General features: G+C 41.2%; 1 protein-coding gene across 4 annotated transcripts in view; it reads left to right on the forward strand.

Annotated features, from left to right (window-relative positions):
* Positions 1–25,438, forward strand: part of RTTN (rotatin) — a 132,235-nt gene that overhangs the window by 93,599 nt on the left and 13,198 nt on the right. For all 4 annotated transcript variants that reach the window (XR_013995298.1, XM_081078984.1, XM_081078985.1 and 1 more), the window contains 9 exons: positions 1,281–1,434; positions 4,000–4,137; positions 6,565–6,782; positions 13,262–13,367; positions 14,061–14,158; positions 15,296–15,373; positions 18,466–18,592; positions 20,969–21,171; positions 24,512–24,779. Coding sequence is in view for 3 of the 4 variants with exons in the window: in XM_081078984.1 (XP_080935110.1) it covers positions 1,281–1,434; positions 4,000–4,137; positions 6,565–6,782; positions 13,262–13,367; positions 14,061–14,158; positions 15,296–15,373; positions 18,466–18,592; positions 20,969–21,171; positions 24,512–24,779 (1,390 nt within the window). In the remaining variant the exon portion in view is untranslated. The remainder of the gene's footprint in view (positions 1–1,280; positions 1,435–3,999; positions 4,138–6,564; positions 6,783–13,261; positions 13,368–14,060; positions 14,159–15,295; positions 15,374–18,465; positions 18,593–20,968; positions 21,172–24,511; positions 24,780–25,438) is intronic.

The following is a 25,438-nucleotide window of genomic DNA, read 5'->3' on the forward strand; positions in this document are numbered from 1 at the left end:
GAGCTCCTTTGTGAACTGTACCAATATTTTATTAAATCTTCAACATGGTAATTTACAAAAGAATCTTTAACAATTCAGCGGTTCTGTCTCTCTGATGCTCCTTATTGGCTCTCACTTTCTATGGTTTATGTATTTATGGTAGCACTTCATACATCCAGAGATCAGACTTGCTGTAAGTTCAATAGTGTAGAATATGAAGGGATCACAGAAGATTTCACAGCAGTAAGGAAATTAAGTTTCACATTTTCCCTAAGAGGGGAAGTGTAGAGCCATCTGCACGTTTATGTAATTTAATTGGGCAGATTAAATGAAGGGGGAGACATATGCATTCAGAGAAGTAGTACAGAACTGTATTTTGAAATAGTCTGAGGCCACTTATGTTAGAGGTGCATGTCCCTCCGTGAATTCATAACAGCCCCTGACTTACACCACTGCAGAATAATACGATGGGAGGAAAAGTGTGTGTGTGTGTGTGTGTGTGTGTGTGTGTGTACACACTTGTGTACACAGAGGGAGAAGGTTTAGAATATCTCTCTAAATTTGATTTTATGGACTCTCTTACTGCCTGAAGATAATGGATAAATCACAGCTTTTTCTATATTATTCAGGAAATTATCTTTTTTAAGTACATTTGCCAGTTAATACTTGTTATAATATTAGTATCAAGAGTTGGTTTTATTGGCAATAGTGGGTAAAACGGATTTTTCCTTTTATACTTAAGAGTAGTATTTTTATGCTGAAGGATAGTTGAGGGCAAATGTGGAACAATCTGCATTTTATTTGTAGCAATAATGAGGCTGTTAGGCCAGCTTCCCCCACCACCCAGTTGTGCCCTTGGAAGAGTATTTTGTAACCTTTCTTCCTTTCTTTACAAAATTGTAGGCTTTATGGCTTTGGAATGCCCTTTTCTGCTTTTTCCAGAATATTGATTCCACAATATAGCTATTTGAAAAATTAAATTTATAAGCCTTTTATAAGCCTTTCTTTTGCTGAATAGAATTCAAAATTTAGCTTTGAAAATATTCCTTGGTTTGATATCATTAATATTATAGTTGGTGGTGTTTATGTGGCCATTAATGACACGCTTATAAGAAAAATAATGCTTCTTTTTTCTATGTATTCATTTGGTCTTTAAAAATTACAATTCATGTTTTATTAATTTTTTTATTAAGTGACAAAGGAGTGAGTGATTATAATGCATAGAAAAGTAAAATCCTTTGTCACTGAGATGGCCTTTTCCAATGATATGTCTGTTTTCCTTCATCTTCTTTTCCCAATAGGTCTCTTTTCTCCTTGAATACCTGTGCTCCTTGTTCCGGCTTCTGCAGTCGTGTTTGTTGGTAGATCCTGACCTTGTGATTCAGGACGAGCTTCTGAAACCTCTCACCACAAACATCATTGGACTTCTCACCATATGCACCAAAGACCTGTTAGGTAAGCTTTACTAGTTTAGTTTGGGGTGGACGTAAATAATACTGAGGAAGAAAAATCTTACTTTGCACCAGACATTCACTTCAGGGTTATGTTTTACATTCATGTTCTTTGCCAATATTTTGGAAGGTTTTATAGTGTATTTTGTAGTTTGGATGTTATAAGTGGTTCCAGGAGACCATTTGAGGTTAGTGTGTAGTATCATGAAACACCTTCCCCTGTGCTGTCAGCTTAAATGAGGGGGAAGTTCTTCGTGCAGTGTTAGAATGTACAATGAAATGTAGGTGTTAACTATTCTTATAAATTATGGCTAAGGCCAGATGACATGCTAGTAACTCATTTGCAATAACAAGGGTAAGCAAATCTAGCATATAATATCAAAGATTTCCTAAGGTCTGAAATTATTGAAAGATAAACTGATGAAAAGTTGAATATGGTGCTTAGTAGTAGAAACAATGTGGGATCTTTATCAAGATTAACGTATTACAATTGTCTAAAATAGTTTATAATGAAATAGTTGATCATTTGGTAATTCTCTTTGCCTGTCAGTTCACTCTTATGTAGTCCTTTGAATGTTATGGATTTGCTTGGCGTTAGGCCTGGTAAGTGAAATGTTTTATGATGCTCAGCAAAGCCGGTCCTCAGTGTCTCACCAGTGTTAAAAATTATCCCAGTGCTATAATAGAAGCACGGGAATTCTTTACTGGGAGATTTTATAAGCAGCAGTGGTGTCCTAATTGAGCTAGTTAGGTTAGCTTAGGCCGTGCATTCGCTACCAGGGTGATAGCACCCCCAAACGAGCAGAAATTGACTCTTGGGGGAAAGGGACAGGGGACAATATCCTAGCTGTCACAGTGGTCTGTGGCCCCCCAAAGCGCAGCTCTACCCAATGGCATCTTACTCCTTAGCACTTAATTTCTCTTGTTGGGTTTTCTTGGTTATCCTAGAGAAGCATTGACATTGCACCCATGGAAGGTACACAAGAAATGTGCAAGATCAGTGCTAAAAGTTTGATGGCTGTCACTGGAGGAATTTTGAGTCAATGCTTGATCCCAGAGCCACATGGCAAGAGTGGCCTGTATTGCTTGGCCATTGACTGCCTTGTGGATGTTTTCATTGATTCTGTTGCTTTTGTGTGTGACTTGGGCTTTGAGAATTACATAAAAACCACATACAAAAGTAGTGTATATTTTATTATTTAGTTATGTAAAAGCATTTAACTCATCATTAATCATGTCAAGTGCTGAAAAGAAAACTGATATCTGAATGTATATCTAGTAAGTGGTTCAAAGTTATTTTCTCATATCTAGCAGAAGTTAAAAGTTCACTGAAATATTTTTTAAGAAATTATTTTTTTCTTGAAAAAAGTTTTGAATAATTTTATAAAAAATTGATTATATTTCTAGTATATATATTTATATGACTTGCAATTTTCATATATAATTTGCTACATTTTAATGTATATGAATAAATAAATTACATTAGAAGTTAGTCAGCAAGCACAGTTATAAAGTTAAATGTTAATAGCTTTTGAACTTTCAATTTAACTTCCAACTTAAATATTTTGTTTGGCCCTCTTAAGCCTGTATTGTATATCATCAGTAAGCTTTACACGTACTGTTTTTACATGTAAAGTACAGACATATAGGTGTTTGTTGGTAGAGAAAGCTGGTGCTGTCTCTCTCCCGTCGATTATATAAACAGATACAGGATATCTGTGGAATTAACATTTCATGGGGCTGGGGATGAGAAAACATGTCTAAAAGACTTACGGAGCCGATAATAACAAAAAGGCTGAGAAACACCAAGAACTGTTATAATCCAAGCTCCCTGGAAGGTACTGTTGTCAGGTGCCTCGTAGGTGCTGACGAACTCGGAGGTGAGTCTTTGGTCTGCGTGACGATGGAGTTTGACAAAAGCTGGCAGATGTGGACGCAGAGGGCAGTCCTAAGACTGCGAGTGCCCTCAGCTCCCGTTGGCCAAGCACAGAGAAGGGCAAAGCTGTCCGTATCCTCGAAGGGTAATGGCTGCATCTTCAGCCCTGGGCAGAGCTGCAGAATCCTCTTTTGTATCGGTTTCCCTTGTGGGGCAATACTCTCCTTGATTCTTTAAGGAAATTCTCTTCTGCCATGACCAGGGCACAGTGTGTTTTCCTCTCTCATCCCTGCTCAAAGTTGCTAGAGGGGATAAAGAAAACAGGAGAAACTTGACTTTTATAGAAGTCACACAAACAGTGACTTGTTTTTACAGTGGTTTACAAAATGTAATTCTGAAGTTATGGCTTAATATTCAGTTTATCACACTTTCTGTTTGTTGTTGAATATGATTTAATAAGAAGAGAATGTATGAATGTGTATTTGTCTAAAGGAGGGTGGTGGGAGATTTCTTTAAGAAGCAATGGAAAAGTAATTGAAGTAAATTTTGGATTTGCTAAAAACATTTGTGTTCATTTGACAAGTACATACTTTTTATTTTAAGTGTAATGAAATGTCGAGTGAGTTTTGTATTTTAAAAGGCTCTTTTTCTTCTTTGTGTTAATAACTTGAAATGTTTTGGTTCATTTTATAGATGTAGAGTTAATATCGGCATTTTATCAGATGTGGACACACTTATTTAACCTTCTGGCCACACTCCTGAGGAAGGCTGGTGCTGCCTCTCTCCTGTCGATTACGATGGGCCTGGCCAAGCACTGGGTGGCAGTGATTGGTAAGAAGATTCTTTCGCCAGGCTCTGGGTTTGTCTGCTAATAAAAAATAAAAGTTAAGATAAGCATTATTTATGATTTTAGATAGGGTATAGTCTCTAACATTAAGTATTTACGGTATGGCATATAAAAGAGAAACCAGGTACTTGCTCTGAGATTTTGCAGTGCACTTGAGGAGCCCAAAAAGTGTAAATTTTGAAAAATTGAAATCCATTTCAAGATACCATAAAAACAGGTAAGAGAAGCCTGTGGTATAATGATGATACGTATGATATGATTATGAAACAAGGAGGTCGATTTTCTTATGTTGGCGTAGAAACCAGTCTCTTTCTTCCCAGGTGTGCGCTTATTGCGAGTGGGTGAATCCGCAAATATCAGAGCCTGTGTACATGATGACGTGGGAGGTTACAGTCGAAATAGTGTCTTGTCTCAAGACACAGGGCTTTTCTTACAGCACAGAAATGAGTACAGTGTAGTTAATGATTTGTATGTTTTCCATGTACTAGTTGCCTGCTAGAATAAACAAATTATTTTGTAACATGATTTTTTAGCTGTCTTTAATTTTTCATAGTTTCTTCTAAATTTTAGCATAGCAAAAGCCTTTTTTTACAGTAATGTTTATTTAAAAAATGTATGTTACTTTTTAAAAAATAACCAGTTTAAATGTATTCAGAATTGAGGTTTTTTAAGTTTCACTAATTCACTATTCAGTTAACTTTTTCCCAATTTTATTTTATCATTTGGTCATTCTATAAATTAGATGTATGATATATCTTATAACCAGAGTGAGAGTTATGAAGTAAGATTTATGGGGAAATCACAGGTTGAACAAGAAACAATTGTTAGGTGGCTGGATATAGGAGTTCTGAGTTTATTCTAAGGGGAAATATATCCATTTAGAGATCATTATTTTGTAAAAAGAGATTAAAATGGAAAGAGATTGACTGAGTGATTGAAATTGAGATTTTCTTCTTGCATCATGTTGGGGAGGGATAGTCTTGTGAAGCAAGATGCTTAATGGGACTCATGGGACACCTCAGCCAACTGGTCACACTTGGTCCACTGCCTGTTTTGGTAAACCCAGTTTTATTGGAACATGACCACACTGATTCATTTACTTACTGCCCAGGGCTGCTATCATGTCACAGTGGTGGAGTTGAATACTTGTGACGAAGGCCTGTGACCCACAAAGCATAAAGTATTTATTTACTCTTTGGCTCTTTGCAGGAAAAGGGTGTTGGCCCCTGATTTCAACCTGTTGACCCAACACTATTTTCCTAGTGATGAAATAAAGACATATTAAATTCAAAATCTATGCAACACGCACACAGTTTTATATAATAATGGTGCCAATCAAAAATAACCTACTGCATAAACAGTTAGCTTTGATAAGTCATGTTAATGAAAACATAACTAATAAAAATGATCATTGATATTCCTTGCCATGGAGTTACTTGTTTTTTGTTTTTCTTATTTTTCATCCCCATACACGTCTAAAATATCATAAGGTCACTCTGTAACTTAGGTTATGTATAACAATATTTTCTCAAACTTGACTAATATTTAGACATTTAAATGAACATAATTCTCCTGAAACCTCATGCTGACTAAGTTATTTTTCTCCCATTACTTAAGAACATAAGAATTTCTGTAACCTAAATCTAGGCAGAAACTCTCTGGTTATAACTCTAACACAAGTATGAATCCAAAATAATATAAAAATAAAACAAAATTATAAACCAGTGCTATCAAATTAATAAAATGACTGTAATGCAGCAAATGTTCTTTTGATTCCCTGAGATCCGTGCTCACAACAGGAAATGAATGAGTGATTCAGTGCAGATTCTTTTATACTGGTTGGCCTATTCTTCCCGCTCGGTTATATTTGCAATTTGGTTCATCACCACTCGCGCTCTGTCTCGGAAATGCCACAACGCCATTCTTCTCCAGCGTGCCGACACTGCACGCTAAGCCCTATTCCCAGTAGTTTGCCATCAACTTGTTTGAAGCAGAGGCACAGTCACACTTACGAGGTGGTAATCTAGGTAATCCAGACTACAGTTACATTACTATTTTTTAGATTAGCACTGAAATAAAAATTAAGCAGTTGAAAACTCTATAGAGACTTTGTATATCCCAGATGGATCAATGCTCATCTGTACATAATCCTCTTATTTTGAGTCTTAGCCGATATCGTGTACATGTGCATTCGTACATGTTGGGTGCACACACACACGCACACACCCCTATTCATATAAAAAATAACTCTATAAAAAGGAAAATGAAATACATTCCTTCATTCAGTATGTTGTCTTAGTGCTGTTTAAATTGCCTTTAAACACTGGAGGTTATTCTTGTGATAATTGAACCACTGCTATTATTTTGAGGAAACTTTCAAACATTTACATATGGAATTCTTCCTCTTCTAGATATGTTCTGCAGTTGTGTGGGGCTGTCTACCACATGCCCCTCCCTGTATACTGCCAGCCTGCAGTTCCTTTCTATTCTCTTGACTGAAGAAGCAAAAAGATGTCTGCGGGATAAGGATAAGACGAATTCATGTCACAGTCCAACAATAGCTTCACTTCTTGATAAAACGCAGGAAAATCAGAAATCTCTAGAACGATTTAATGAAGTAATTATTCAGGTATGTGATTTCTTGATTTTTTAAAACTTTCAGTGTTGGTGTTGTAAAAAATTTTTTTCAATCATTTGAATTAAAAAATAATGCTTGTTTTGACCATTTACATACTAGAAGAAAATGTCAAGTTAAATGAACCATCTCCTCTCCCATCTTTTCCCTCTGATGTTGACCAGAATATGATGTAAAAATTCAAAATTAAATATTAATAATCTAAGTCCATCAGTTTATCAAAATAGTGTTTCATATCATGACCAAATTGGTTGGATTTCAGGAATGCAGGTATAATTAATAATTTACTGCCATTTTAAAGACAGTTTACATCTTTGAAAATGTGTTCACCTCAGTGACATTTAATTTATAGAAACGAGTTACCTATATTTAAGGTGGTTATGTATATAGAGGTAGGCAGACCTATGTTGTCACATTTGTGAGAAAATGTCCCCTTTCCAAGCCCTGAGGCCTATTTTATCTAACTTATTTTTTTCACTCCTAAAATATGAACCAAGATTTTTGTTTCATCAAAAAACATTATGAAATCACTAAAGTATTATTTCATAAATAGATTAACAATAATAAAAAACCACAGAATTGTTTCCTAAGTTGCAGAATTATTTTTTACAAATAGGAATATTACTAGATTTTTTTTCTTTCTTTTTTTTAAAAGATTTTATTGGGGAAGGGGAACAGGACTTTATTGGGGAACAGTGTGTACTTCTGGGACTTTTACAAGTCAAGTTGTTGTAATTTCAGTCTTGGTTGTGGAGGGCGCAGCTCAGCTCCAGGTCCAGTTGTCATTGTTAGTTGCAGGGAGCGCTGCCCACCATCCCTTGTGGGAGTCAAGGAGTTGAACTGGCAACCTTGTGGTTGAGAGCTGGCGCTCCAACAACTGAGCCATCTGGCCACCTGGGAGCTGAGCGGCAGCTCATTGACTTCATTCTAGTAGTGGAGGGCGCAGCTTATTGGCCCATGTGGGAGTCAAACCTGCAGCCCTGTTGCCCAGAGCTCGCGCTCTAACCAACTGAGCCACCTGTCCGCCCCTACTAGATTTTTTTCAATATTCACAGTTGTCCTTTTTAATAATCATATGGCTTCCTGGTTTTTGTCTTCTCACTGAAAGGTGGAAAATGGTAGGCTTGTACATTGAAGGATTTGTTTCTGCATTTTACAGACAACGTTCTTCCTGGCCTCTGACTTGTAACTGTCGCTTTGCTGCTCCAGATTTGGGGATTTTTGCGCTTTTCTGCCTGTGAGACTCATGGCAATACACCTCTTTCTGACCTGACCCTTTGTGCGTTTGCCCAGCAGCCCTGATGATGCTGGCATGCAGACACGGCTGGTGGAGGCCAGGACAGCTGCCTGGGCTGCTCCAACCTGCCTGAGCAAGCGGGCAGTGTTGCCTCCCTGCCTAACAGGTGGTAGTTGCTTTCCCAGCCCTGATAAGGCATCCCCCGTCATTTTCTCCGCTGTCTCCAGCAGGTCCTTCAGAAGCTGGATCTGTAGGGAAAAATGTCCTTAAAGCATTTCTCGAAGTCACTTCTTGGGAGGCCAGAGCTTCCCAATAGCTACCACCCTATTCTCATTCACTGAGCTTTTCCTAGTTTAGTGCCCAAACTGGACACTGTCCCAGTGTTCTCATTCACCCTCAGAACATCAGGCTTTGTTCCCCCGGTGGTTGACTGAGCCCTGTTTTACACTTTAAGGAATACTGTAAGAAGAAAACTCAAATTCACACCTTTAAAAAGCCCTCCCCAGCCCCAGTCCACAGTGTTACCAAGTTCCTAATTGGCTCTGGTGGAATGCTTTTCTTCCGGGAGGGGCCTTTGCTCTCCAGGTGCTTTTCTCTTCAGGGAACTTAAATGAATCGTGGAGCCCCCATCTATTTCCTTCCCTCAGGGAGGCCGGTGCCTGCCCCCTCTCTGCCTGGGCCAGAATGCCCAGCAGCTCTGGGAGCCAGACCACAGCTATGGCCATGGTTCCTGCAGCCAGTTCTGGACCTCGTGAAGTTTCCAGGCCTCCCTCCACTCAGGCCAAGCCACGGTGTCTGATTTCCCTCCTGTTTTATCTTGCTTGTCATTGGTGCTGTGTTTCAAGGAACCACAGTTCAACTTGTGGTAAATGTGGGTCCACGTAGGGATGACGAACCAGATTAAAATAGTGTATGTATGAAAGACTGCCACCGGATTTTGCTATATTTACCTTGCCCTTATTTTTCCCTAATAGTTTACAATATTATTTATTATAAAAGTTATTGTCTATAATCTTTCTCTGTTACCTGCCTTGGCCCAGGAAAATGAGCCACAGGGTATCTCCGTGATTTTCCTAATGACTTGCTAATTTTCCTCTTCATTTATTACAAATTGCAAAAGATAGAAAATATTCTGTGTGAATATGGAGACGTTAACCAATTATTTATACTGTGTTTCCTAATAAATCATACTCTTCTTGTTCATGGAAACAGGAGACTATGGGACATGCAGTGTTTGTTAGCAGGGCACAGGCGAGTTTAAGACAAAGAAAGTAAAGATGGGAATGGGACCTACGACACACGTGGGAGGAAATGTATGCCTGACGGAAAACGGACGCTCACGAATGAGCTTATTTGGCTGCAAACACTGTTTTCTTTGCTCTGCCCTATATAAACGTGATATGTGAATTAAAATATTATTAGACTACATTAAAGAGCCACACATTGTGTTTCTTAATATACGTTTCTTAATATACACCTGGATAGTGCCAGGTGTTATGCGAAGCAAAGTAAACTAGTGTCTTTAAATTAGCAGAAGAGATAAAGTATTCCAAAATTGGTGCCCTTCAAAGGAATATTTAAATCCTCTGTAAAATGTGCTAAAACATGGTAGATGTGTGACCCTAGACGTATATCACTTAAGCTCTTCTGATTCAGTTTTTCAGAATGCAAAAATGAGAGGTCTGTATGGCATTATTGCTAAGCTTCGGCTGGCTCCAAAATTCTCCCATCTCCTAATCAATTATTGTACTATAACTTGAATTAAGCTGTCTTGGCATAGAATCTTTTCGATGGCTGCTTTACAGCGTATCCTATTGGGGATACATGTTCGAAGTTTGCTTTTGATAGTTATATTTTAAATAATGCATAATTCTATTTTTTCATAATTCAGTTTTACAGGATTTGAATATTCTCTAAGAAACTATTAGCTGTGTTTTGACCACAAAATATTGAACACAGTTGACTTAATGGGGGATTTTGCCTTCCCTAGTGAGATACTCAATACATTTCATTTGCAAATACGTAGAGATAACAAGATTAACACGATCTTGATGAGTTTTGTCTGTAACTGAGATGTCGGATTTTTACTATTTATATTTGCTCTAATATCCAAGGAAAGTAATGCAAGGAAACAAACTCTTACGTCCCAACTTAGGAGGTATATTTTGCATTAGTGTTTAGTGAGTGATAAAATTTCTAGAGTAAATCTGTTAGAGATAAGGCGTATGTACTTGAGATCCTGCTGTGTTAATGAATGTTTACTGTAATTGAAGAGCCTCTTCTTTATCTTAGTATCCTTTGGAAAGAAAGCAGAAAGTCTTGACCTAGAATTCCAAGATCCCTTAGTGTACAGACGGGATTGGATTAAAGAGCCTAACATTTAAATTACATTGAGTCTTCTTATTTGCTTTCTACCTATGGTTAACACAAAGACGTATTGTTTCTTGCTCTGTATCCTCTGGATGTATTTTCTTAGTGCATCCTCCAGTAGTTAGTGGTCTGTGACTTCAGCTGTTAATTGGACGTGGGCTCCTAGCCTCCACGTCCCGCCTCCAGGCTGCTCCCACTCGCTGTACAGTGCCTGCTCTGCACTGACGCTCAGACCTAATTTTCAGTCTGTGCTACGTACTAGGTGGAAAACCATAGGAATTAAATCCTATGCTCTGACCTTCAGCATACGTTGAAAAGTGTGTAGATTTCTTATAGGTCAGTCCTGTTTATTTCTTGTTTGTTTTTAGTTTGGGGCTTTCATGTCAGGTTTACCATGTATACAGTTTTATAAGTTTTGTTAGCCAAAGTAGGGTATTTTCTCATTTCCTTTCTCACTTTCCTCATCTCAGAGGCTACTCCTTACACCTCTTTGAGCTTATTGTTTGCCAGTTTCCCTTCTGTGTCTCCAGATAACGTACTTACATTTCTCTAGCGGGGTTATTCAGTTTTGGACATGATCTGTTCCTTCTGTGGAAAAGGAGACTGGAACCATCTTTCCACCTCCCCCCCACCTACCCCACCACAGTGGGTTTCTTCTTATTACCCCTGTGTTATGTATCTTCACGTTGCCTAGGGATCACACAGCACGTGGTGGTAAATCCGTGAAAACAATGTACACCGTTGAACCCCGTTGCGATGCTTACGTTTCTTTTTCTAAGCTCCTGTTCTTTGCCAGCCATCGAATATCCTCTCAGTGTGTTTAGAAATGCCAGAACTGACATCAGCTCATATCCTGGAAGAAGTCTCCCAGTTCCTTCTGACTGCATGGTGCCCGGTGTCATCCGGGGTCCCGTTCCCCTTTTTCCTGGGGAGTCCCTTTAGTCTGTACTGTCTTGTGCAGTCTCCTGTGTGCCATGTCCCGGGGCTCCCTTTTGGGAGAGCCCGTCCTCCAGCCTCTTCCAGAGCCTGCAGAGGAGGCTTTTTTGAGATGTAGGCGTCTGGGCGTCCTCATCTGCCCTCACATTTTAGACTTGGGTCACGTGAGCGTTCTAGGCTGGAGCTCATTCACTTCAGAATTCAGGAGGCACTGTCTGTTCCCTTTCACTTCTCTGGTTACTGCAGAGAATTCTGACGCCGTCACGATCCCTGGTTTCTCTCTCCTGGAAGTTTTCAGAATCTTTTTTTTTTTTTTTTGGTCTCTAATGTTGTACACGTTCCTGATGAAGTGCCTAGGTGTGGAATGGGTGTCTTTTTATCCCTTGTGCTGGTCTCTTTCCACCGTAATTACCTGACATTTCCTCCACTTTGTGTGCTGTGTATGTTTGCAAGTCCTCTTAGGTTTGCTTCTTCCTAGAGAGTCTCTCTTTTCTTCTTTTTCCTCTATTTTTGTTTCTGTTTTCTGATTAGGGGCTTCTCTCGGGTTCTAGTCACCTTGGATGACTGCTGTATTCAAAACTGGGAGACTTAACCACAGGTTGGAAGCTGAGCATGAGTGGAACTGGTCACCCGTAAGCTGTACTGGGTTGTTCTATGACTGTTTCCTTTGAGCTTCTCAGATTCCCTAGAGAAGAATTTCCCAACCTCCAGAATGGAGGTGAAAACCCTCCTGTCAAGTGTTTTGCAGCAAAGTAGGAGAAGAGAGCTAGGGTATTAGGATTTAATTTGCAGAATTTCACTTAATCCTTCCTGTTTTCAGTAGAATACCCTCACCCACAAATGAGCTTGACCTCTGCCAGCATAGAATCCTTCTAACTCATCCTCTTCAGATACTGAACCTCCAGTCATTTTAAGGGTTGAGGAGGAAGAGTGTCTTGGCTGCACAGAGATTGGTGGGTGGTGGGCAGAATCTGGTTATCTAACTTCTTTTCAGAGATTTTTCAAACAACCTCCCTTCACTCTCTGGGGGAGATAAGACACGCAGATATGATATGCGGATTTCACTGGGTCCTGATTCCAATACACCAATTGTGAGAAAACATTTTTGAGCAAAAGAGAAAATCTGAATTTGGACTGGATATTAATTAATACCAAGAAATTTTGTTAATTATGTTAAGCATAATGTTGGCTTTATGGTTATATATACTGGAATGTGCCACTTTAAAATACTTCAACCAAAAATATTTTAAAAGACAGTATGGAGGTTTGTTACTCTGTTTTCTCTGCTCTTATAACATATTTGTTATAAGAATTTTTTGTAATGAAACAAAATTTAAACTCATAAATTCAAATGCATAAAGGAAATATATCAAAATATATTAGTATTTTCAAAATTACGAGTAACTTTTCATTTACATTAGAGTAAAAATATTAAGAAATAATGCTTTTTTGAAAAATGTATCACATGACAGGTAAGTGTTACTGTAGAAATGAAAGATGGCAAGAACCAAATCACCTGAGGTACAGGGGTACATTGGGTGGAAACCGAGGGAGGGCAATGTGATGACGGTTCTCCTGCTCAGCAGTTTTCCAAGGACCCTTTAAAATAAGTTAAACATGTGTATGTATATTCTCTGGTCAGTTTGAGTAAGTGCAGGGACTTGCTCTGTGTTATACTAAAATGTAGCTTTTTTCTTTAGATGATAAGTCTTTGAGACTGATTGTTGGTCTTAGCCATATTGTAAGTTTCTTAGTCAGTCTTATCCACACAGAGCATTCTTAAATCTGAATGATTGACCAGATTCCAGTGGGTTCCATGGACTAGTCTAAACCTAGCAATACCTTTTAAATAGAACACATCTCTTATTCACAACGCTCTTGCTTCTGAGTAAGCTTTCCTTCAAGGCAGTTTGATATGTATTCTTTGCAGAGCTATGAAGGGAAATCCGGCAGAGATACTCTGAGAAGAGTCGCTGTGAATGCACTGCTGTCACTCTTGGCGGTCAGTAGAAGAGCCCAGAAGCTCGCTTTGGAAGGTGAGCCACATGACGGATGCGTCAGATGCTTTTGTGGTCTATTTTCAGTTCAGAGACTTTACTGCTTTTTCATTTTAGTTTTCTTTGGACTCAAAATGTAAAAAAGCTTATACTCTCAGGGTCGCTAAAAATAGTCAAACATGTATTACTTCTAAAATAAAAAGATACATGTAGATTATTTTTGTGCAATGATTGCTGTTCTAGAAAATATATATCTAAATGTTATAGAGGCTTAAAAACACATCACTTAATTCTATAATAATTAAATCTTAATAACTACGCGCACGTGTGGCATACCTGAAAAAGAACATAGTTTTGATAGTAATAACAATAGATGATCCTATATTTTTATATCAATTTCCCCCATAAAGTGTTATAATTTCTCATCTGGAATCAGAGTAACAGCAATGTCAGGTCCATTAATTTCAGTTGTGATTTGCTCCTCCCACAAAGTGTACGTGCCTCAAAATGTAACTTAGATGTTGGGAGGATTGTACCAACCTGAAAACAAGTAGGTTTTAGCATTTTTGGTTCTCGCACAGCTTTTTGCTCTGGTTCATTAATCTCACCGAAAATATGAAAATGAAATTGGTCAGAAATGTAAAACATTTTTTTGAGAGTGTGATCGCTGCATGTGGTTTGAACTGACTTGGAGACGGAGTTTCCTTTTATTGTGCTGGTGTTGCTTCTTAGCTGCCCTGATAGACAGCTGCATGGAGCGGATGAAGCACATTAACGCACAGCTGAGCCTGGACACTCTGAGGCCTGGGAAGGCTGCACTCAGGAAGAAGGTGAGCAGCGGGGACTTCTGGGACGGACGGAGGGCCACTCCCAGATCGTCGCTCTCATGTGTGGACGCTTGTGAATGACCGATGTGGGGTTGACATGAGGGCCTGATTTAGAAGAAAGGCAGCCAGAGAAGTTGAATAGGATTTCCACATTAGCAGGTTTGGGGTTCGGGGTTGTGTGTCTTAGTTCTCCCGTGAATAACTTTAAATGAAATTTGTATATTACATGTTGGTTGTTAATAAACATTCCGGAGTGTGCATCATAAATTTTATATGCTACAAAATGAAAGGCTTCCAAAGCGAGCAGAGGTGCCCCAGGAATGAGAGAAAGTAGTGTTTTCTCCATGCCAAGTGCTGCTGTAAACATTTCATGTTTATTATCTCACGTACACTTAGGACAGTGCAGTCCTTTAACTGGTAATTCATAAAGCCAGTATTTGCCCAGAGCTGGGTGGTTGATTCTTTCCTTCTGTGACTTCTGAATGTCTCTTTCTAGCATAGAGTCTGCTGGACTCACGTTCAAACTGCATGTTCATGGAAACTGTAAATAACACAGTTTTTATGTAAAGCAGTGCTTAACAATAGTAACTATGGTTAAAAAGACCCGCCACACGGCTTACCGGGAAAATGAATGTGCCTGCGTGTTTCTGTGTACGTAGCGCAGGCCACAGAGCAGTGATCTGTGCCATAACTAGTTTCTGCTGCATTTGATTAGCAACCAAGAAAAAGCCATATTAATAATTTCATTGACGCAGGGGGTCACATGCTTTTCAGTTCTTTTCTTGCCTCTTTTCTTCTCTTGGCAAAGGCCCTTCATCACTGAGAAAATAAGCAGCTCCTGATGTGATTGAAAAACAGTCAGTACCTGCCTCACTTTATAGAGATGAAACTTGGAGCTTGTAATATATCTCAGTTCCTCCATGCTTGATAGAACAGAGATAGCTTTTTCACGGTGGCTGCGCTTCTTGAGATATGCTCATCTTTCAGAGATCATTAGCTTGTCAGTCCACTCCCAGTTACGCTGTCCAGGTGCACAGAGCATGGCTCACTGTCATGGGAGCCAGAGGAAAGGAACTACTATCTGTGAAAAGTGGGATATGCCATGTGTTCACGTCTTTCACCTGCTTTTTGTTTAAACAGGAGGATGGTTTTATTAAAGAGTTAAGCATTGCCATGCAGCTTCTAAGAAACTGTCTTTATCAAAACGAAGAATGTAAGGTAAGTAGAGTTCCTTCTCCAAATGTTGACAGCGGTGCTGGCACTGAGCACTTTAATTTCCATGTGAGATAATGTAGGAGGGAAAATGGAAAACTGTTTGGATTTTGTTTTAGATGCACAGTTGATTGTTCCTCAGAATCAGTGTTAATTCTCGAAATCAGTGCACTTAATCTAGTTATTCTTCAACACTGGTACATTTCTTGTTTCAGTCAGCATGTTAGCTTTGTCCCTGAAACTGACTTTGGGCAGCTCAAGCATTCTTGAGCTTCTTTCTGCTCTTCAGCTTTTCTACGAAGATGGAATGGATGGCTGTGTGTGTCTTTTGAGACAGGCTGTTTTCAGAGGTGGTTGTCAGACAGCTGTCCACGGGGGTAAGTGCAGGTGTCTGTGTTCATAAGGAAAGAATTTGAGTGTGTCAGAATACCCTCAGTTCTTGCCTAGTGTGGCCCCGTCCATCTCAGGGAGCCAGGCTCCACTTCCAGCTCTGCCCGCTCCTGGGGCCCCTGCGCTCAGCCGCTCTGCCTGGGAACCACGGACGTGTTTTGCGTTGTCTGTTTTCTGTGAGCTTTGATGTCGTCCTTTAAAAGCACTGTGTTAACCCTTATACAGGATATAACGTCTGGAACACTTTGATTTGCTTGTCACAGTATTACAACACTTTTGAAGCACTGATTTTCACACAACTAATGTAGAAAATGAGTAAGACAAAGAGAAATGATAAAAGCTTCCTTTAAAAAAAATTCTTATAATTTTTGCTTTTACTTATGATAAAACTGGAAAAAAAACATACTGTCTCTGCAAATAAATATCTTGAACACATATTCCTTAAGCTGTGTTAAATGATTTGTGCAAGACATATGACTAACAATTTATATTTCAAAAGTTTGATGGGAATTAACTATTTATACATTTCATTAAAATTCCCCAAGTATAAACTTTTTACTCAGAATATTCTATCATTTACTAAATTTACGATCCCTTGTGCTAAATAGTATCCTTGTGACTGGATACAGTTAATATTCTTCCTTCTTCCATGGCACCTTACTCAGGGAATACTCTGGAACACTGTCTTTTTTGTTTTGTTTTGTTTTTTTTTAACCAACAATATTTATTTTTCAGCTGTTATTAAATAATACAGCTAACTGGAACACTTTCTAGGTGGGATCTGCTTCTCTAGGTTTATGAGATGCTAGCTTGGGTAATGGTTATAAATGTAGTGTTCGTGTTTGTAACACATGAGATGTCTATAAAAGCGTAATCTCTCAATCAGTCAAAGCATTTCTGCATTTCCAAGTTGTTGATAAGGAGTAAATCCAAAGAAGAATGTTTAGATTACTCTTGAGTATAAATGCAGTCTGATGGGGCAAAGATTCTTAATTTCTTTTTTCTGCCCCCACTTACCTGAGCTTTATGACGGTCCCATTACTCATTGTTGGTCCCTCTTGTGCAAAGTACCCGAGTAACCCACTCCCACACCGCCCCAGTGTCTGTGTTTGTGTGACATTGAGGAGTTTTCATACTGGGGAGATCCTGGTGGCTGTGAGTTAATGAATTGAATGCTGGGTAAGGTTAGAGGAAGGCGACTGTGGTGCAAGCACGGTCCAGGCAAGAGAGGAGACCCTAGCCAGGGCAGCTGGAAAGCGGAAGGAGGGGAGAGTAAATCTGAGATATGGAGGAGAAGGCAGAGAAATGGGGAATAACTCCCAGGCTCTAGTTTAATGCAAGAGTGCCTAATAGAGCAGAGCGTTAAGTATGAGAGCCTAATGTTTGGGTTGGGATATCCCAGTGGAAAATGGCTGGTAATCAGTAGATTACATGGATCTGGGGCTCGGAGGGGTGAAACAGGATATTACGGTGTTTCCCTGAAAATAAGACATGGCCAGGCCATGAGCTCTAATGCGTCTTTGGAGCAAAAATTAACATAAGACCGTGTTTGTTTCTCCTCACCTGTAAACGGCTTGAGTGTAAACAGAAATGAGCAAGCTGGGGACTAGTTACTAAAGAGACAGGAAGAAAAGCACTAATGGACAGACCAGCCTCCCCGAAGGTGCGAGCGGGGATGTGTTCCAGAGCCCAGATGGACATACAGGTGTCCAACATAGGGAACAGCTGCCCTCACTACTGGGCAGGAGGCTGAGTGGGTGGAAACACAGGCAAACTCTGGACAGAATGGGAGAGGAGAGAAGGAGCTCTCACGTCATTGTTTCTGTCTTCTCTGTGGAGCCGGAAGCAAGGCCGTCTGCTGCAGTCGCAGGGCTGTGATCCAAGCTTATGGAGGGGCGGGGGCAAGGGGAAGGACTTTGGGAATAACACTGGGCATGACTTCCGGGCTCGTGGAGAGTGTGGGGAACTTGGGGAAGGGCTCTCCATTCTCTTCTGCCGTTGATGCTTCGTAAAGCCGTGCAGGGCCCACAGGTGTGCCGTGCCCGTGGGTCTGCAAATGTCTATCCATGACTGTTCATTTAAAGTCGCTGCATTTATTGCAGATAGTTATAGTTTTATCTATAATATTGTCCATGTGGTAACTGATCTGCTTAATAGAGACTACGAGTTACTTAAGAGTTTATTGATTCAATATCACCTTTGACTGAATTTTGCTGTATTCAGATTATTTAAGAACAGTAACCTACCTCTGATGGATCCTTTTCTGTCTGTCCACATATACCAGCTGTATGAACACACACACAGGGAGAGACAGGGCGCAAGGGGGAGCTCAGAGTTGGTGAGGACCTTGGATTAACCAGAAAACCCCGTTTCTTAGCCATATCAGAGTATTTACCGTTGATTCAGTTTGTGAGCTAGCCCTGTCTTGCTTTGGCTTCCATGTTCAGAAGCTGGTTTTCTACATTCTTACCTAAGTCGTATGTCCTGGCCACCCCTGTGTGGAAGGGACTTTCTGACACTGGCCAGGCTCACCTGGCACCTGGGCAAGGTGCTCAGGCCGCCCAAGGGGGTGGATGGCAGCTCGCACTGACCAGAACACACAAACTCAGTTTTTCTCCTTGTGTTCGTGACGATGGTTTTGGCTTTGATTCTAATTTTACATTTTCATAGAGTCAGACTAAGGCTGTCCTTACTTCCTTCCTGTGCAGGAAGCAGCCCTGGAAGCGCACCTCGTCCCTGTCCTGCACTCGCTCTGGCCGTGGCTTCTGATGGATGATTCACTAATGCACATCGCCCTGCAGCTACTTTGTGTCTATACTGCAAATTTTCCCAATGGTAAGGGGAACCCAGTGCTGCCTTCCAGTCACATAATACACTCACGTGCCGGTTTTATGTAATGTTGTTAAAATGGACTGCAGAAATGAATACAGAGTTTGAAGTGTTTCTCCTGCTAATTGAGGGTATGGTGGTTAAAGCTGCACTTTCTTGTAACGTACATTAGTAAGTTTCTTGAGATAGGAAGGATCTTTACACAGCTCAGGAAGTAGAGAGGAAGAAACTGGCCTGATTGTTTCAGTGGGAAATTAAATTTGGTAGGAAAATGGAGAGAGTGAAAATTATGATGGTAAGACCTTAAAAACCAGGTAAAGGTTAAAACTCCTAGATTGTAGAGCAGCAGACTGGCACGATGAAAGGTGGTCTGGAGACGGTTGGTTTGGTGACAGCGGGTGTCATTGGGGTGCCTCTTTCACTCATTCATCTGACAGACATTTTCTTGAGGACCTACTGTGGGCCTTGCATGTTTAGAGGCCAACAGCTGAGAGTGAGCACAGAGAAGGGTGATTTGGGCACAGAGGTGATTTGAGGAGAGAGGAGAAGGTGTGAAAGGGCTGCTGGAGCGGAGGGAAAAAGCAAGCCTGCTAGGGAGATGAAATAGGTCTGCTGGTGGTGTTAATTTCCCATTGAAAACTCAGCGAGATACAAAACGCCAGTTATAAAAACAGCCCCGGGGCATCAGGTACAGCCCAGGGTATCTAATCAGTAAGATTGTAATGACTGGGTACCGTGTCAGTGGTACTGGACTCACCGGGGTGATTGCTTCGTAAGTTATATTCATGTCTAACCACTACGCTGTACACCTGAAACTAATGTAATGTTGTTGTCCACTGTCACTGAGAAATGTAAAAATCTTAAAAAAAAACAAACTCACGGGCATAAATTTAAGACTTAACTGGTCTGCAGGTGTGTGTGCTTTCCCCCAGCAAACTCAGCAGCTCAGCACCTGGGCTCTCCAGTATAGCGACGACAGAGAAAGGACTGAACCTGGGAACAGGTCAGGGCCCAGGTCGTCAGTCCCCTGCCTGTGCTGGCTTCAGCTTCCTCCTGATGGTTGGGCACCAGCCTTGGCCTCCACTCGGGAGCTGTCCATTTCTGTAGCCCCTCAGCTGTGTCCCGCCTGGATGACGTGACGTCAGCAGTCCTTCAGGCTCCTGGCGCCTCGGAGCTGGCACTGCTGGGTGTGGTATGCACCACAGTGCAGGGGCCTTGTGCCCCCCCTGCTTCTGCACCATTTGTCCCCACCCCCCTAGGCGGCGCCCTCCTCTCCTGCAGCATAGCAGGCCAGGGTGGCTGCCCCTGAAGCGTGTCTGCACATGGTTCTTCTGTACCCCGCCCTTCACTCCTTAGTTTAGGGTTTAGGGAAATAAGGAGGAAAAATAATCCGTTGCTAAGTACTGAGCAGAGGAAACATTTAGTATCTAAACCTTTTCAAACTATTATCTATGTTACTTTTATTCTTAGAATTGATATAACTACTAGTATGTGATGAGGTTACTAAATGGAGGAAGAAACTTTCTACCCTCCTGTCTGGTTTGTTTGCAACCAAAATCGCAGTGTTAGTGACAGTTTTAAGTAATACTTTATGCATACAGCGGTATTTGGATACTTTTATATAATGTACAAGAAAGCTTACTGTATTTATTTGTGTTTACTTGTGTTTTGTGAGTTTATTTTACAGAATGTATTTGATTCTAATCTAGTTATACTTAAGCTGGCCTCTGCTGCATGGACTTCCCCAAGTTAAGGACAGCTTTGGTTTACATTTCAATACACTCACATGTATTTCTAACTCTTCTGTGATTATCCTTCTCCCTTGGTAAATCCCCTATGGTTTAATTTACTGAGAAGACACTAGACTTTGGAAAACCAGTAGACACCACTGCTGGTTCTTGCTTCTTGTGAGCTCTCTGACCTTGAGCAAGTCACTGATTTCTCTGAGCTCTGTACCTTCATCTGGCACATGTGGCTGGTAGCATTTGTCCATCTTCCCACCCCAGAATTATTGTTTCTTATTTTTTTATTCCCTTTGTAAAATGAAGGCATTAGACCAAGTTACCTCCCATTTCTAAAATTCTGTTCTTCCATATAGGCCTTTAATTAGATGTCTTCTTTAGGAACTATTAAAAACCCTATTATGTTTGTTTTATTATTTAAAAAAAATAAACCTAGTGTTTTTCAATGCTTTCTTGTGGTCACTAGGCCGTTAATGAGGACAGTCCATCCATTATGGGAATGTGCTCCTCACCAGTAGCCTTCGGTGCTAATTTGCAGTTCACAGGTCATCTGATACACTGATAGGCTTTACCACTTTGATTCTTTTCTAACTAAGCAGTGAAACTGAGAGGACCTTGTGATAGGCTGTTCTTTTTCAAGGTTGCAGTTCTCTTTGTTGCTCAAGTTCTGGACAGTATCCTCTGCAAGCTGTCGGCCGAGGAGCGTCCGGCAGCTCCCTGATGCTGTGTGTCCTGAGGCTGGCCTCCCAGACACCGCTCGAGAACACTGCCGTGCAGCACACGGTTTTTCTGTGTCTTTCAAACGTGGCTTTCTCTCACGACTGCAAAGGAGTGATTCAAAAAGTAAGTACTGAAACTTCCTTCATATCATAAAAAGGATAGTAAAATACTTCCAATCAAGGATATATGTGAAACGCCTAGAACTCATTTTCTAGGATTCATTTATTATGATTTCAAGACATTTTATTTTAAAGGATTGCAAAAGGATTAAGAGGTTCACTTTGTTTAAAGCCATTTGGGACATGACAAGTGACAGAAGGTAGAATACGATCAAACCATTTCTTTTAGTTTATCTTCTTAGCTTTGGATTATATTTTATCACTCTCAAAAATGAGCGTTTTAGAAAGACAGCTGTCTTCCGCTTATTTGAAATCATAAAAGTAATATATTGGCCTTTAAACAAGACCACACTGAACAGTTATATTTTTAGTTCCCTTTACATTGTCAAAGTGGTTTATGAAATCCAATCACAGCCCTTTTCTCCAAGTTAGACCTAACTTCCTTATGGCATACTAGGCGATTTTATCAGTCCCCGGCACCCAAACTCGACTTCCTATCACTGATTTTATCTTAGGGTCCTTCAAAAGGGATTGACTGGTTGAGTCAAATTCTAGTACAGCTATTCAGTTAGACTGTATTTAGGTGTGTGTCAACAGAACCCCTAATTTGGAAGATCCCTTAAAATTTTAATGATTAGATTACCTATTACGTACTAGAACATGGTTATTTGAGTACTTTTGTTTCTTTCGCATAAAAGCCAAGATAAAGTGCAAAAGTTTGCAGTATTCATAAGAATTGAGTGTCCTTTTCCTCTGCTGCATCATCTCCACCCCCACCGAGCAAAAAGCAAACAAAAAAACAACAAAGCACTTTGAGGGCAATTGCCAAATAAATAGCAGGCTGACTCCGGGAAGATCTTTTCAGTGGTGTGTTGGAGCTAGCGCATGTGGGCTCAGGAGTGTCGGCGTTAATTTTCAGGAATTTTGTAAGCCGGTTGGCATCACCACGGTGTCTTGAAATCAGCCATAGTGATCGTCACACCGGGTTAATAGGCAAAAGGTGCAAATCAGGGCTGACTCCTCTCACTGGAGCTAGCCGTCTACTTACCAGCACACAGCTGATGTCTTCTTCGTGTGTGTGTGTGTGTGTGTGTGTGTGTGTGTGTGTGTGTGTGTGAGAGAGAGAGAGAGAGAGAGAGAGAGAGAGAGAGAGAGAGAGAGAGAAGGGGAGAGAGAGAGAGAGAGAGGAGAGAGCGAGAGAGAAGGAGAGAGAGAGAGGAGAGAGCGAGAGAAGGAGAGAGAGGAGTGAGAGAGAGAGAGAGAGAAGGAGAAAGGGAGAGAGAGAGAGAGAGAGAGAGAGAGAGAGAGCGAGTACGCCCAAACTGGGGCAGGGGCAGTGCTCTTGGTCGCTTCCTTCCAAAGCACATTGGTAGGGAGCAAAGTAGGAACGCCCAAATGCAATGTAAGTGCCAGCCTTGGGCTCAGGTGTGACTTTGAGCTGGAGACTGACTCTTTGTAAGCTTCAGTTCCTTCATTTTTAGGTTACACAAAATGACCGCTTTAGCATCTTGAAGTCCCCATTTCTGATTCTGGAACTGTACTGAAGCCAATTTTGACATAAGGGGGTCAGACTCTGTTTCGTCTGCCCTAAAGATGAACCCCCTGATCCTTCTCTGCTGCACTGAGTTACAATGAGCCCTGGACACTTTGGTACCGCTCGGTTACTCGTCTGCCGACGTTAGAAAACGTAGCTGACGCTGTCGTACAACTGAGATTCCCAAAGGCCTGGTTTCTCTTTGCCATGGCCACGTTCTACCTGGTGTAGGAAATCATTTCAGTGCATCTTGCGGCCCAGCAGCAAGAAGGAGCGCCCACAGCATATTCACAGTGTAAAGCACTGTCATGTATTTTATCACTCTTGTCAACCCCACAGTGCCTGTACCCTGGAGAATCTAGCTGAATGGGAAAAACAAGGGATGGATCCCAAAAGCACTAGTCTGGGCGGACAGGTGGGCGGTGGGTTTGGGTGGCGGCACGTGCAGGGCACACAGTGGATGGTTCCTTTGTTGCTGGGAAATGCTGCTGCTGTTTCTGTAGGTTGCTTCATCCGTGTGCTCAGAGCCCTTCACATACAAGTGTTAAATTTATATCGTAGATTCGAGCCATCGTCTTGATTTAAGTGCAGGAGAACCCAAGAACGAAGCCAGATAGGTTATGAAACCGGGAGAGAGAGATCTCTTCGACAGTTAGGAGACTTCAGTTGTCACATTTCGCTTCCTGATGAGACGTGTACATGGCTGGGGTTGCCACACTCCCTGGACTCCTTCTGGATATTGTCCCTTCCTGCTTTCTTTCTTTGTTTGCATACAGATTATTCAAGGCAGTACGTTACTGTCTTTCAGCTACATAAGAGTTCGGCGGGGTTTTGTGGAGGGGTATTATTTGGACACTGAAATGACTCTTAGAGTTCCAGGAATAGACTTGTCGCATCTGTAAGTTTACTAGAATGACATGTAGCCCTGAGAAGTCATCTGTAATGATAAGCGGCTGGGATACATTGACTACAAGGCGCACCCACAGATTACTTTTCAGCACACTTGTAGATTCAAACATCCTCAGTACTGCCAGAGTGGTTAACTGGGGCTGACGGTTTACTTGGATTATGTTTCTTTTTTAATAACATTTTTAATAATTTTTTTATTAATACATTTTTAGTGAGTTTTTAAAATAAACTTTTATTTATCTATCTTTCATTTATTTTTGTATTAAAGTGTAGTCGACACACAGTGTAATATTAGTTTCAGGTGGACGCTGCAGGGAGCTGACATTTATATACCCTGTGACATGATCACCACGCTCTGTCACCAGGCGTAGTTACTACGATAGTTTAGATTGTTTTCCCGGTGCTGAACGTTACACCCCTGTGGCTTATTTATTTTATAACTGGAAGCTTCTACCTCTTATTCCCCTTCACCTTTTCACCCATCCTCTCGCCCGCCTCCCCTGGGGCAACCATCAGTGGGTTTACTTATTTTTCCTCCCTACAGGATAGCTTTTAATGAGCAGCAAAATGGCCAGAAGGCAAATAGATAGAGAAAACTCGGGAGGCTTGACATAATTCCCAAACTGAATTATCAATCCTAAGTAATTAAGAGTGAACTATGGTTACTTTATCCATCATCAGAAAAGAATGAGGAAGAGTTAGAATGGGAGTACTGTTTTGTTCTCCTTAGCTTTTCCACTTGTACCTGGAAACAGTATCGGTGGAGTATTTGGAAGGGGTTGGGGGAAGGAGACATTACAGTTGAGGAAAAGAGCAGAGTGCTGGTTGATTGGTCTCCAGGGGACTAGGAAAATAATGCCAAGACTCAAGAAGAAAATGACGTTCTCTCTGTTCCCCGCAGAGTAACTTCTTACAGAACTTTCTGTCTGTAACATTGCCAAAAGGAGAAAACAGACATCTCAGTAACCTGGCTGTCCTTTGGTTGAAGTTGCTCCTGAATATGTCCCTGCGAGAAGATGGGCAGCAGATGATCCTGAGGCTCGATGGCTGCTTGGACTTGCTTACAGAGCTGAGCAAGTTCAAGCAGAAGAGCAGCCCTCACCTGCCTCTCCTCATTTTTCATAACATTTGTTTCAGTCCTGCCAATAAGCCCAAGGTCCTGGCTAACGGTGAGTGTTCGCGTTTACACCACACACACACACACACACACACACACACACACGCCCATTTCCACGTGTGGTTATTCACAGCGTACTCTACTCATATGAAAATACAAAATGGTTTTATAACTAATTCACCAGGTGCTTACTTATTAAGCACCCATTGTGTTCAAGGCACTGTGGGGGGCAGAGGCTGAGAATGAATCAGGCGGACTCTTGTCCCCAGAGATGAGCCAGACGTGGCTCCAGCCATCAAGGAGCTGCCAGGAGTCTCCCAGGGTTAACAGGTCACGTCACTGAGGAGCCCACTGGATCCAGGAGTTGGCGGGAGGAGGAGCGTGAGCGGGCGCTTTGTGGTTTCACTCCACTCCTCCCCTTGCTCCTCTGCGTCTCTGAGCAGATGCTGCCCGGTCGGTGGAAGCTGTAATGGCCGCCATGCCCTTCCAGCCTCCTCTCCCTTCTCTCTCACTCTCTTATCTCCTTAATTTTCCTCCACAGCTTTTCCACCAGCTCATACAGTATGTGTTTTCGGTATGTGTGTGTGTTCCCAGTCTGCCCACACTAGAGCAGAAGCTCTAACAAGGCCAAGAGGTTTTGTCTCTTTTGTTCACGTTTATTTGTGGCACTTAGAACTGTCTGTCACGCGTGAGCTCTCAGTGATGTTTGGT

The sequence above is a fragment of the Rhinolophus hipposideros genome (genome assembly GCF_964194185.1).
Source record: "Rhinolophus hipposideros genome assembly, chromosome: 17".
Taxonomy (NCBI): Eukaryota; Metazoa; Chordata; class Mammalia; order Chiroptera; family Rhinolophidae; genus Rhinolophus; species Rhinolophus hipposideros.